The 14,210-nt window shown below is 40.2% G+C and overlaps 1 protein-coding gene across 1 annotated transcript; it reads right to left on the bottom strand.

Moving 5' to 3' along the window:
• Positions 1 to 360: 360 nt before the first annotated feature.
• Positions 361 to 2,564, bottom strand: TCF21 (transcription factor 21). The gene is made up of 2 exons (XM_083176663.1): positions 1,974 to 2,564; positions 361 to 839 (listed from the first exon to the last, which is right to left on the bottom strand). Exons 1-2 carry the CDS (start codon positions 2,421 to 2,423, stop codon positions 750 to 752), a joined length of 540 nt encoding a protein of 179 aa, XP_083032789.1. The 5' UTR covers positions 2,424 to 2,564; the 3' UTR covers positions 361 to 749.
• Between the last annotated feature and the right edge of the window lie 11,646 nt (positions 2,565 to 14,210).

The following is a 14,210-nucleotide window of genomic DNA, read 5'->3' on the forward strand; positions in this document are numbered from 1 at the left end:
TTACACTACAGCAATACCCCGTTATTACACTACAGCAATACCCCGTTATTACACTACAGCAATACCCCGTTATGACACTACAGCAATACCCCGTTATGACATTACAGCAATACCCCGTTATGACACTACAGCAATACCCCGTTATGACACTACAGCAATACCCCGTTATGACACTACAGCAATACCCCGTTATTACACTACAGCAATACCCCGTTATTACACTACAGCAATACCCCGATAGTACGACAAGTGTAATGTTTACCCCGTGACCTCTATTATAAATCTTTATAATAGTTCAATATTAAGCATTAACTCTCATCTAATTACATTTTGAAACATCCAAACGTAACACAGAAAGAATCCATATATAAACAAGGATTTATTTGCAGAAATATCTAATCTTTTTGAAGAAAATATATATATATATTTATATTTTAATATAAATCTGTATATCTGAAATGAGAGTTAACCCGCAGACAAGACTTACAAAGCCCACTCTGCAGGTAATCTGCATGAAATCATTGTACAAAATTGCAGGTAATGTTCTGAAATCCCTTGGACCAGCAAGGCTCAGGACAAGATGAAATGTACAAGGCCATAAAGTTAAATATAAAAGAGATCTTTTGAAGGAAGGATTATGTACATTTGGTCTCTTCTTGACTATACTCGTATTGTCTTTACATATGGTTGTTTTCATAAAATGAGATGCCCCATTCTGCAGTGTCCATCAAAAGGGTCCAGCAATGGGGTCAGGAGGCCGTGGGCCCGCACAGCCGGCTAGCACCCACCACATCTTTTAGGTCATTTTCAGGTTTTCCAGCCACCATAAACGGCCATGTCTATCGGAAGAATAAAACAAAACAATCGGTTATGATATAAAAAAATTACATTTAAATCTCATTATGGACAATGCAACACAATTATTATAAGTCAGTGCAGGTATACAAGTATAAATCATTGGGCAGATGTGGCCGAAGGAATGTTATACATTTGTGCCTATAAAACACTATGTAAATGGATAATATAATTCTGGTGTGGGATGAGAGTCTTGACATGGGGATTAGTCATCTGCTAGATAGCACTGTGCTCAGTGATTCGTGAGAATTTATTTTCTCTTTCCTCAGATACTAGCTCTAGTTACACAATTATCTTTATGTACAAGGACAAGGAGGAGCCCAGATATTAGGGGCATTCATTTTTATGTTTCATGCAGCAGCAAAAACATTACATCAGACGAGTTCAAAGCCTCGTGCAGTTATTCTGATCTTATCTGGCTAAAAGAAGTTTACTTCTTGCTCTAGAATCGATGTGTTGTTCTGTAGGGACTTTAATGTCTGTTTTGTCTTAGCTACAGTATCCTTGGATTTTTTTAAGTTCTGCAATTTCAAATAAATATTCCTACAGAAATACTTAATTAGCATTGTTATTAATCGCTTATCTTTAGTAGTTTTTTATCTATGATCTGCTTTGAAAACTAGGGCTAAAGAAATGTATAATCCTACAGTATGTATAAACACCGTTTCTTGTGTAACCTTATATTAATTAAGGGGAGTTCGTTTCATGCTGTGCTGATAAAGACATTCTTCCTTCCAGAACGTCCAACAGCTCCATAACTTCCAGACAGGAGAGATAACATAAGAAATATGAGTACACTGGGGTCTCTATGTATAGGTGGCTCATTAAATCTATGCTCACCCCAATTTTACAGCGCTGCAGATTAGGATGTCGCTATATGTAATACATATTAATGCAGATTGTTATAACAAAACATAAGGAATGTGCAGAATACTTTTCCAATGTATTAACTGCTATGTCACATACACAACAAGCAGCTGTCACCCCCTTTTGAGCTGTCATCTTCCAACCATTATTCTTTATGTATACAGTAAACATAGCACACGCACACTGTGAAAGTCCTATTATCTGGTCAGTATACAAATACATTGGTATATTCCCCAAACAAGGACGCTTACCAAGTTAACAGGATGGATGTACCCATTTTCATACTTGTCATTGGCTAGGATCTGTCGCAGGTGTGCTATATAACTTGATGCCAGTCTCAGAGTATCTAGCTTGGAAAGTTTAGTGTCCGGTGGTACCCAGGGTAAGGTGGTCTTTAGTCTGGAGAAAGCTTTGCTGAGTACCCTCATCCTGGCTCTTTCCCTTGCATTAGCTGCATTTCTCTGAACTTGCTTTCCCTCGTGGGTAACCCCGCTCAGTGGACTTTTCTTGCGTGGGGTTTTTCTCCTCTTTCCTGTAGCTCCCCTTCCTTTCTTTGGAGATTCGTTGTCACAGGTAGAGCTTTCCTCGTTGCTGTCATTAGAAATAAGAAACTCTTTACTAGAATCCAGTTTGATGCCCTCACATCCCAACATTTCCACCTCCTGGAAGTCTTCCACATCACTCAGTGAACCAGTAGACATTGTCTCTGTGCTGCCTGTTTGCTGCCTCTTCCCTTCTGGGATCAAGGTGTGAATAGATGTAGTATAAGGGGACGTGACTGATTAGCAGCTTGCAGTGGACACGCCTGTTCCAGTGTTTGTCTTAGGAAGAGAGCTGTGGAATTTGATGTGGACAGTAGTCATTTATTTATGAGTTGGAGGGCGGGACTAGGCCGGACTAAATGATACAAGGGGGGAGGTGGAGACACTTTTCTAAGAGATGATCTTTCTCTTCTTTACCAGCCCACATATTTCTCCCACTGCTGATCACTCACTTTTATAACACTTAGGTTATGCTGGCATATAAACCTCTCTGCGTTAACACTTCATTTCCTTGCATTTCGACATATACTAATACAAAATTATAAAATAATTAAAACCAATGAAGTAATTGCAAAATAAGGTATTTACTATACTTGGTGATATATTATTCTTGGAACACTATGCAAAAGAAAGAAGAGAACTCCTCTATAGCATTTCAGAAAGAAAGAAAAAGAACCAATAGCTTAAGGTGCACTGGTCTTGTAGTGTCTGCTATGGAGCTGGTTCTAAGGTCAGAGGGCATCTGACCTCATTACTTTTTGATTTAGGGCAAAACAACAAGCGGCCCCAACGCTGCGGTGGATCCTGTAGTCTGATGTAGACGCTGGGTTAGGGAGGGCTGAGCAATTTGTGAAACCTAATTACAAATGTACAATAGAGTAATTTGCCTTGTAAGCAGCAAACCGTTATTTTAAGTAAAGGCAAAATATCTCTGTTTATATGTTTTTACTTAGCATGTATTTATAGGCTAATATACTGTGTGTGTGTGTGTGTGTGTGTGTGTGTGTGTACATTGTGCAAAACAGATGCACAGAATATATGGTGATGCCAGTCCTGGTATGTCATTGTGTTTATGGAGTCATGGCGCATGCTTTCATGGCAGAACCCAAAACGATTCGAGATTTACCAAGCTTGCTACAAAATGGGCTTTCTATATGTTAAATGCCATCGAAGTTTATACGAATAAGCAGACATCACTATATTGTATATTAACATTGTTTTATTAAATTAAACTTTGTGGCATTTTTATCCTATCCCCATGAATTTTGATAATGTATTATAAATCTATATTCGTGTATATGACTAATATCTTTATACGCTGGTGTTGTTAATATTTAGGAAAAAAATATTGGAACATATGTATTTATTTACACCTAATTCATAATAGCATAGAAATGTACTTATCTAATACCAAAATGCACTGTGTAACAATTTTATGTTAAAAGGGGGAGGGTTCGTGTTCTGTAATAGGCATCTGCACTTGTGCCACCTTTTGTCCTGTGGTTGTGCCTTGCACATGCCCGCATGTCCGACAGGGGGGAGCTCCCCCTCCCAGTCATGTCACCTGGGGCAGGCAGAAATACTGTAAGAGGCCAATAAAACAGAGCAATGTGGTCAGATATGAGCAATATAACTCTACAGGTATATGTGAAACCCAAATAAATACAATTAATTTTGTTTAGGAGGCTATGCTATAATTTGCCATGTTTGTTTCCAATTCAGTGATAGAGCCTTAATTACAAACGGACATTTCGTCTAAGCCGTTCACTGGTCTAAATGTTTTAATTTTATTTTAATTATATATATATATATCTATATATATATATATATATCTATATATCTATCTATATCTATCTATCTATCTATCTATCTATCTATCTATCTATCTATCTATCTATCTATCTATCTATCTATCTATCTATCTATCTATCTATCCTTATATGCAACTTCCTAGGATGATAGATAGATAGATAGATAGATATAGATAGATGCATACAGATATATGCATAATCTAAGGAATAAAAGGTACTTCAGGAGATTGCTATACACATATTAGTGTTATTCAGTTGTATATAGAATGTCCTTAAATAAAATATTTGGCAAAACATTAAAAAAAGTAGTAGGTAGTAAGAGTAGCAGAAGTGGTGGTGAATTGGTGTAGAAATTTACGGTAGACCTTATATTACCATTAAAACTATGACAGCACTTTATTGGTATAGCCATATTAGCTACAAATCCTACCATAGCTTATGTACACAGAAGAAAGCAATGGCCAGCATCTCTTATAATTCCATTGGAATGCCGCATTCGGATTCATTTATACTAGATATTGACGCTCAAATAAATACTGCTGTAGATGACAGCGATTACACAACAATGCAGGAATAACAGGGAATCTGTCTCTTCTGCTGTAAATGCCATTTGATATTACCTTGTAACACTCCTCTATTCAATCTATATAGATAAAGATGCAAAGAAGAGGAGCTAATGGTTGTATACAGTTTGTATACAGTACAGCGCTTCTGGGGGGGACAGAAATACAATTTTCTCAATCTTTACCATATATTTGTATGATTCTACAGATACAATCTGCCCAAACAACCACAGTCATTTTCACACATGTTTATCCTACACAATCACAAATATTTATTAATGGCACAATACTGATATCGGTACAATTGTTGTTATATAATTGTGTAATAAAATTATTTTGTGTCACTCTTCAGTGACAAGTTATATATATATATATATAATATTGTGTCAGTGTGTGTAACTACCCTTGAAATGCCTGAAGAAATTAGGATTTCTCCCTCACTGCAGAGTAACCCTCTCATCTCCTCCCTTCCACGAGCAGTCACTCCTGGTAACACAAACGCTGTGCTATATGTCTTCTAGGGCCAGGGATGGAGTAGTGAGACATTGTGTTTTTCTATTTGCTTGGTATGCCATGCAGACTGACATGAGGAGAATAATACATAGCAGAGAGGTAAATACAGAGCCGAATTTCCCATTAGGCACGTGAGGCACCGGCCTAGGGGCGGCACATGTTTGGGGGCGGCACTTGGATGCCTGTGATAGTACTGTCAGCCCAAAATGTACCAATAACTGCAAAATATCCACTGTACTGTACTATATTCCATCTTAAATAGAGTGTAAATGGATAGGACATGCAGATACTGCCCCTATAAACTGTCCTACTTAGTAAACATTATTGTTGTGCCTAGGGGCGCCCTCATCCCTAAATCCGCCCCTGGGTAAATACCATTAGTACAGGCATTGTCAGGTATCACAGTTCTCACAGTGACCTTACATTTGTGAATCTGGAAAAAAATGCAAATGTGCTTAATTACTTATGATCAGATTTTCATCTTTAATTTGGATACACCATTATACAGTACACCCTTCCCCCTATGCCGCCATGTGTGATGCAGCTGATACGTGAATTATTGTGATAACTTTTTTTTTCTTTTTAGGAAATCATCTCCACTCATCAGGGTATTGCTCGTTGTCTCTATATTGCATACATTTAGAAATGACTGTGAACAAATACAGCTTTCTTTCTCTCCTCGGAAGGCTGCAGCAGCAGATGATACATGATTGAAATTAGTTATAATTGGTTCATTATCATTCATTATCTTATCATAGCAAACCAGGTAACTACAGTATAGTAATTGTAAATGATGCAATATCTTATGATGCAGATGTAGGTAGACAATGCCAACGAAACATCACAGATGTGACATTATAGTTGGGTATTTCTCTAAGGTCAGCAGAAAAGCCGCATAGCCATTGCATCCTGATTATAAACTACAGAAGGGATAATAACGGTATTGCAGTGTCATGGATGTATAGGTCAGGCAATATAACCCAGGGACTGGATTCTTGAAGGAAGCCGTGTATCTGTAATATAGTCATATCTATCTATCTATCTATCTATCTATCTATCTATCTATCTATCTATCTATCTATCTATCTATCTATCTATCGATAAAGTCAAATATATCTATTGCTCACTTTAATATAGAGCGTTAGGCATTTGTCATGTACTAATAAGCACTTAAATCAATGATTTATTTTGGAACAATAAATTGTTCCTGCATTGTGCAATATGGGTGCATTGTAGCAATGAGTTGTACTTAGGGCTTAGTAGTGCTTTTTTCTAGTATGACTTTGTTGTAGTAAACTTAAAGTGCTGAATATGCTTTAGATGGTTATGATAATAAGCAAAAGCTAGCAAACAGAATCTCATGTAAAGACAGTCCCTGATGTAGCAGTTACCTCAAGATAACGCTACAGTACCACTGTGAACGACTGGTCCCTGATACGCACGGTAACCACGCCCCCTGGCTGCTATACATGCAGCCTGATTTACATGTATCTTAAGATGCACGTCCAGACATATTTCTGCTGCTGCAGTAAATCGTGCACTTTGGTACATCCTGGTAACAGATTTGTGTTTTGCATGCTGGAAAATTAAAATGCAGAAAAAGGATTACACTGAACATGAGGTGTTTGTGATATACAGTATCAAATGCCCAGAGACCTCCTACTTGGCACACTGAACAAGTTGCTAAAATTGTTAAGGTACACCATACTTTTTTAAGGAGAGATTTTTATATTTGCAGTGCCCTTAGATCACATTACCCCACTCTGCAGTGCCCTAAGTACAAGTTATGTCATCGTGTAGTTGTCTTAGTATACATTATGCCACTTTGTAGTGTTCCTTAGATCACCTTATGGCACTTTAGAGTGCTCATTAGTACACAATAGGACACTTTGGAAAGCCTTTAAATCACATTGTTATATTTTTTTGGTGGGGTGGGGGGGGGGACGACGACTTCTAAGACACCTCTTCCACGCTTTCACTTAGTGCAGGGGTTCCCAATCTTTTTCGAATCACGGCACCCTAGAGTATCAGAATTTTTCCACGGCACCCCTAGGCCCCAAAAAATATATATAAAATTAAGTAGATTGTGTTTATATGTGCTTCTTAGGTTCAGTTATGGTTTAAATGGCAGGATTTGCTTCTGATTGTACATATATTTTATGATTGGCAGCCACCAGCAATGGTTTTGTCCATAAATAATTGATCATAAATAATTTGAATTGGTCCAGGACCACCAACCCATGGCACCCCTGCAAGTGTCCCGAGGCACCCCAGGGAGCCACGGCACACAGTTTGGGAACCACTGACTTAAGGGGTTGAAAAGTGGATATTGGTGGCAGTGTGAGGTCGGGGGGCAGTGCCACTGTATAGAAGCCTTACATTGGTCCTGATTGCAATGCCCTTAGAACACATTATTACTACTTTATAGTGCCCCTTAGGCTTAGATCATATTATGACACTTTTGGAGTACTATTTAGCATACATTTGTCATTTTAAAATGCACTAATTTCACATTATGCCACTTTGTACAACCCCTATGTACACCTTTTGACATTTTGTAGTACTCCTTAGGTCACCTTTTGTCACTTTGGAGTGCTCCATACTGTAGTACTCATTATGCCACATTGTTTTGGCCCTTATTGCATATTATGCTACACTGTGGTAGATTACATTATGGCATATTGTAGTCCCGCTTAGATCACATTATGCCACTTTATAGTGTAATTTCCATCACAATATGCAGTATATTTTGGCACCTTGCATTGCAGTGTCCTTTAGATCAGTAGTTCTCAACCTCGGTCCTCAGAACCCCCCAACAGTGCATGTTTTCCAGGTCTCCACACAGAATCACAGGTGAAATAATTAGCTCCACCTGTGATCTTTTAAAATGTGTCAGTGAATAATGACTTCACCTGTGCACCTGCCGGTTGACCTGGAATACGTGCACTGTTGGGGGTTGAGAACCACTGCCTTAGATCATATTATGCCGCAATGTAGTGCTACTAGGTCACCTTAAGTCAATTCCCTAGTTCAGTGTCATACATCTGCAATAAGGGCAGGATGGCTCCTACCTGGTACCACTCAGCCTGTGCTGCAGCAAGGGATTAAAAGTCGGGTGACCCTTTGCTACTGTCCAAGACAGAGAAGGGGACCCTGAGGGGTGCAAGGGCTGACCTGCTTGACTCGGTAGCAGCTGCAAGAAATCAGGTGTGTCAGACCTGATTGGAAATTGGGTACAGAAAAATGCAGCGCTAAGTAAATTATAAAAAACCTTTACACTTGTTGGATTGACTTCACAGATTATATTTGAATTAGATAAGCAGATAGCGGATCTATCTCTGTTAACTGTCCGTTCCTAGATTGCATGGAAGATTAGTAATTGGACCATTTCTGCAAACAGAGTAGATTATAGTTACCGTCCACCTTGCTGGGTTTTAGGGAGTAATGGATCCTGATGGATTTCGGAATTTCCCTTTAGTTGTCAAAAGTCCCTGAGTTGATTGAGTCCATTTGCAATGTGGAACTGGCCACTGGGTGTCGGTGTAACAAATGATGGTTTGTCCGGTCTGTCCAGGCTATTCTACCTATTCTACAGCAGAAGCGGACTACAAGCTCCAGCAACAACTTAGACCTTCTATCTGCCCGAACCAGCCTGGACGGACCGGACAAACCATCATGTCCGGTCTTTTGTATGGCACCAAGTCTTAGTCCCCAGCCGCAGCTTTGCGAGCAGAGGTGTGGCGCGGGCATCCGGTTCTCTGGTTTGTACTGAGGTCCTCGTCCTGCTTTACCTGCATGGAGCTCCTGGGCTCTGTTGCTGGACTGAACATGGTGTCAGAGACCGGCCTCTGACTGGGGCCACGTGTCACGTGTGCACGTCCTACACCAAGGCTGAATTACAGGAGCTCTAAGTAGCAAAGTGGGCTCTGTTTTAGCTGTCGGTTAAGGCGGGCGGGCACAGGGACTGCGGAGTGGTCTGGTACCAGCACTGGAGGTTTATAATAAATGTTTTTAACTGAAAATTAAGCCTGGAAAGTTATAGTATAATTTCTTACATTGTTATGAGTACATTTTGCTAAAGATTGTGAAATCTAAAACTGTTTTGAAATGTTATATGTTTCTATTTTTTTTTTCATGTAATGCAATGCATGGAGAGAGGCATAATTCCAGCGGGGAGGTATGTGGCACCTCAACACAGTAATTAACTTCGATTTGTAAATACCAATACCATATGCAATTGGGTTGGGATCATTTGGTCTATAGCATGATGGTCGACAGTCATTAGGTTGACACCATTAGGTAGACATGGGAAAAGGTCGACATGGTTATGGGGCGAAAGGTCATTAGTTCGACAGTTTGTTAGTTCAAAAGGTCATTAGACAGTCAAAAGGTCGACATGGGGTTTTTCACTGTTTTTTTAACTGTGTCAACACCGTCAACATGGACACAGTTTAAAATGCACCGCATCCCCTCGCATCACTTGCTGTGCTCGCAATGCGTTGGTCACGGTTCCTCGCTATGCTCGGCACACTGTTTTATTCTACCGTCACGCCCTAGTGTATGGTAGGGCATGAAATACCACGTCAGCACATGTCGGCTCAAAAAACAGTGAAAAACCCCATGCTGACCTTTTGACTGTCGAACTAACGACCTGTCGAACTAATGACCTTTCGACCTAGAATCATGTCGACCTAGAACCATGTCGACATAGACCATGTCGACCTTTCCCCATGTTGATCTAATGGTGTCGACCTAATGACTGTCGGCCATCATGCTGTAGACCAAATGACCACATCCCATGCAATTGTAGATTAACAATTTGTCAGAAGGGGAGAACTTAACCCCTTCCTGACAGAGCCAGTTTTTGCGTTCCTGACAGAGCCCTTTTTTTCAAATCTGACATGTCTCAATTAAGTGGGGATAACTTTTTTTTGCTTTTACTTATCCCAGTGATTTTGAGATTGTTTTTTCGTGACACATTGTACTTCAAATTAGTGGTAAATTTGGGTCGATACAGTCTGTGTTTTTTTGTGAAAAATACCAAAATGTCATAAAAAAATGGAAAATTTAGCAATTTGTAAAATGTTAAATTTTCTGCTTGTGAGACAAATAATCATACCACTCAAAATAGTTAATAACTAACATAGACCATATGTCTACTTTATGTTTCCATCATTATTTCAACTTCCTTTTAATTTTTTTGGACACTAGGAGGCTTACAATATGAATAGCAAATTCTCAAATTTTCAAGAAAATTTCAAACACTGATTTTTTTAGGGACCAGTTCAGTTCTGATGTGACTTTGAGGGACTTGTATGTGAGACACCCCCATAAATGATACCATTTCAAAAACTGTACCCCTCACAGTATTCAAAACAGCATTTTGGAAGTTTGTTAACCCTTTAGGTGTTTCACAGGAATTAAAACAAAGTGTAGGTGAAATTTCAAAATTTCATTTTTTTTGCAGATTTGCAATTTTAATACATTTTTCTAAGGAACACAGTACATTTTACTAGAGAAATGTGACTAAAAATTGATTCCCCCAATTCTTTTGTTTTCATAAATATCCTATATGTGGCCCTAGTGTGCACGTTGACCAAACCACAGGCTTCATAATAGAAGGAGCACCTACTTGATTTTGGAGCCTCCTTTTTATGAGATTATTTTTTAGGCACCATGTAGGTTTCTAGGCACCATAAGATGCTAAAATTTAGGAACCCCCCCACAAGTGACCCCATTTTGCAAACTACACCCCTCAGGGAATTCATCTAGGGGTATAGTGTACATTTCAAACCCCCAGGGGTTTCACCAATTGTGGTACAACTGGGCAGTGAAAATGAAAAATTAAATTTTTTTACACAAAAATGCAGTTCTGGCTCAAAATTTTTCATTTTCACAAGGAATGAAGGAGACAAAGCACCCCAAAATCTGTGCCCCAATTTCTCCCGAGTACGGCAATGCCTCACATGTGACCAAAAAATACCATTTGGGTGCATGGCAGGACTCAGAAGGGAAGGAGTGATTTTTGGATTTTGCAGCTCAGATTCTGGTGGAATTTTGGTGGATGCTATGTCGCATTAGCAAGACCCCCCAAGCACCAATACAGTGGAACCCCCCCACAAGTGACCCCATTTTGCAAACTACACCCCTCAGGGAATTCATCTAGGGGTATAGTGTACATTTCAAACCCCCAGGGGTTTCACCAATTTTGATACAACTGGGCTGTGCAAATGCAAAATTACATTTTTTACACAAAAATGCAGTTCTGGCTCAAAATTTTTCATTTTCACAAGGAATGAAGGAGACAAAGCACCCCAAAATCTGTGCTCCAATTTCTCCTGAGTACGGCAATGCCTCACATGTGACCAAAAAATACCATTTGGGTGCATGGCAGGACTCAGAAGGGAAGGAGTGATTTTTGGATTTTGCAGCTCAGATTCTGGTGGAATTTTGGTGGGTGCTATGTCGCATTAGCAAGACCCCCCAAGCACCAATACAGTAGAACCCCCCCACAAGTGACCCCATTTTGCAAACTACACCCCTCAGGGAATTCATCTAGGGGTATAGTGTACATTTCAAACCCCCAGGGGTTTCACCAATTTTAATACAAGTGGGCAGTGAAACTGAAAAATTACATTTTTTTACACAAAAATGCAGTTCTGGCTCAAAATTTTTCATTTTCAGAAGGTATGAAGGAGAAAAAGCACCCCAAAATCTGTGCCCCAATTTCTCCCGAGTACGGCAATGCCTCACATGTGACCAAAAAATACCAGTTGGGTGCATGGCAGGACTCAGAAGGGAAGGAGTGATTTTTGGATTTTGCAGCACAGATTTTGGTGGAATGAATGGTGGGTGCTATGTTGCACCAATACAGTGGAACCCCCCCACAAGTCACCCCATTTTGCAAAGTACACCCCTCAGGGAATTCATCTAGGGGTATAGTGTACATTTCAAACCCCCAGGGGTTTCACCAATTTTGATACAAGTGGGCAGTGAAAATGAAAAATTACATTTTTTTACACAAAAATGCAGTTCTGGCTCAAAATTTTTCATTTTCAGAAGGAATGAAGGAGACAAAGCACCCCAAAATCTGTGCCCCAATTTCTCCCGAGTACGGCAATGCCTCATGTGTGACCAAAAAGTGGCAGGACTCAGAAGGGAAGGAGTGATATTTGGATTTTGCAGCACAAATTCTGGTGGAATGATGGTGGGTGCTATGTCGCATTAGCAAGACCCCCAAAGCACCAATACAGTGGAACCCCCCCACAAGTGACCCCATTTTGCAAAGTACACCCCTCAGGGAATTCATCTAGGGGTATAGTGTACATTTCAAACCCCCAGGGGTTTCACCAATTTTGATACAACTGGGCTGTGCAAATGCAAAATTACATTTTTTACACAAAAATGCAGTTCTGGCTCAAAATTTTTCATTTTCACAAGGAATGAAGGAGACAAAGCACCCCAAAATCTGTGCCCCAATTTCTCCCGAGTACGGCAATGCCTCACATGTGACCAAAAAATACCAGTTGGGTGCATGGCAGGACTCAGAAGGGAAGGAGTGATTTTTGGATTTTGCGGCTCAGATTCTGGTGGAATGAATGGTGGGTGCTATGTGGCATTAGCAAGACCCCCGAAGCACGGTGAAATTATGAACCTAATAATCCATAGATGTGTGGTATATTTTAAAACACTCCTTTATACATAGGCCGGGTTTGTCGGGGCAAGTGTCACACTGGAAAATAGTTTGCTTTCTTATTCCCTTTTTATAGCAAACTTTGCACCTTTTTTGTGTCCTGCCCTTTTTTCCAGTGGAGGGGATTTCATCAGGAAAATGCTGCCCTGGTACAATACGGGGGCCAGTACTAGAAGTACTGGGGCTCTCTGCCTGCTGGTTCCCAAATATTAGGCCCTTTATGACTTCCTCTTGAAAGTGCATAAATGTCCCCCTCTGGCCGGTAGAACGGAATAGCACGTAAGCGTTATACAGTGCCATCTGGATGATATACACGGCCAGCTTCTTGTACCAGATTTTTGTTTTCCGCAGGGCACTGTACGGCTTCAGTACCTGATCTGAAAGATCCACTCCGCCCATGTACCTTTTGTAATCCAGGATACAATTAGGTTTTGAGGTGTGGGTACTGGTACCTCGTACAGGGACGGAGGTGGTACTGTCTCCGTGAATTGTTGTCAGTATAAGGACATCCCTCTTGTCCTTATATTTGACCAACAACATATTTTCGGTGCATATTCCCCTGCTTTCACCCCTTCTCATTAATTGGGCAATGTGCGTTTTTGGGAGGCCTCTTTGGTTCTTGCGCACAGTTCCGCAAGCTGCTGTACCTCTTGAACCAAGGGCCTTAAACAGGGGGATGCTAGTGTAAAAGTTATCCACATAGAGGTGATAACCTTTATCCAGGAAGGGGTGCACTAAATCCCAGACAATTTTTCCACTAACACCTACGAGGGAGGGGGGGCATTCTGGCGGTTCAATTCTTGAATCCTTCCCTTCATATACCCTAAACCTGTGAGTGTACCCTGAGGTGCTTTCACACAGCTTATACATTTTTATGCCATACCTTGCCCTCTTACTGGGAAGGTACTGGCGGAATTTAACCCTTCCTTTAAAATGTATAAGGGACTCGTCTATGCAAATGAATTTATCTGGGATGTACATGTCTTCAAATTTGGCACTGAAATGATCAATGACCGGCCTGACTTTGAATAGCCGGTCAAAGGTGGGATCATCTCTGGGTGGGCACTGTGCATTATCGTTGTAATGCAAAAATTTAAGGATCGTCTCAAATCGAGCCCGGGGCATGGCCATACGGTAAAATGGGGTGCTGTACAGAACATCTGTACTCCAATATTGCCTAATTTCTGGCTTTTTTACTATGCCCATATGAAACACCAGACCCCAAAACGTCATCATCTCTACTGCATCTACAGGGGTCCACCTAGCAAATGATGACGTGGGGTTTTGAGCAATAAACTGCTGGGCATATAAATTAGTTTGGTCCACCATTAAATTTATAAAATCATCAGAGAAAAATAATTTGAAA

The sequence above is a fragment of the Crinia signifera genome, chromosome 3, assembly GCF_055691185.1.
Source record: "Crinia signifera chromosome 3, ASM5569118v1, whole genome shotgun sequence".
In the NCBI taxonomy this organism is placed as follows: Eukaryota; Metazoa; Chordata; class Amphibia; order Anura; family Myobatrachidae; genus Crinia; species Crinia signifera.

What these genes read in the sequence shown, in the direction of transcription:
- TCF21 (XM_083176663.1), bottom strand. Translation starts at nt 2,423, where the DNA reads ATGTCTACTGGTTCACTGAGTGATGTGGAAGACTTCCAGGAGGTGGAA. An exon ending in ACATCCATCCTGTTAACTTG is followed by an intron (nt 840 to 1,973) that starts GTAAGCGTCCTT and finishes TTCTTCCGATAG; the next exon opens with ACATGGCCGTTTATGGTGGC.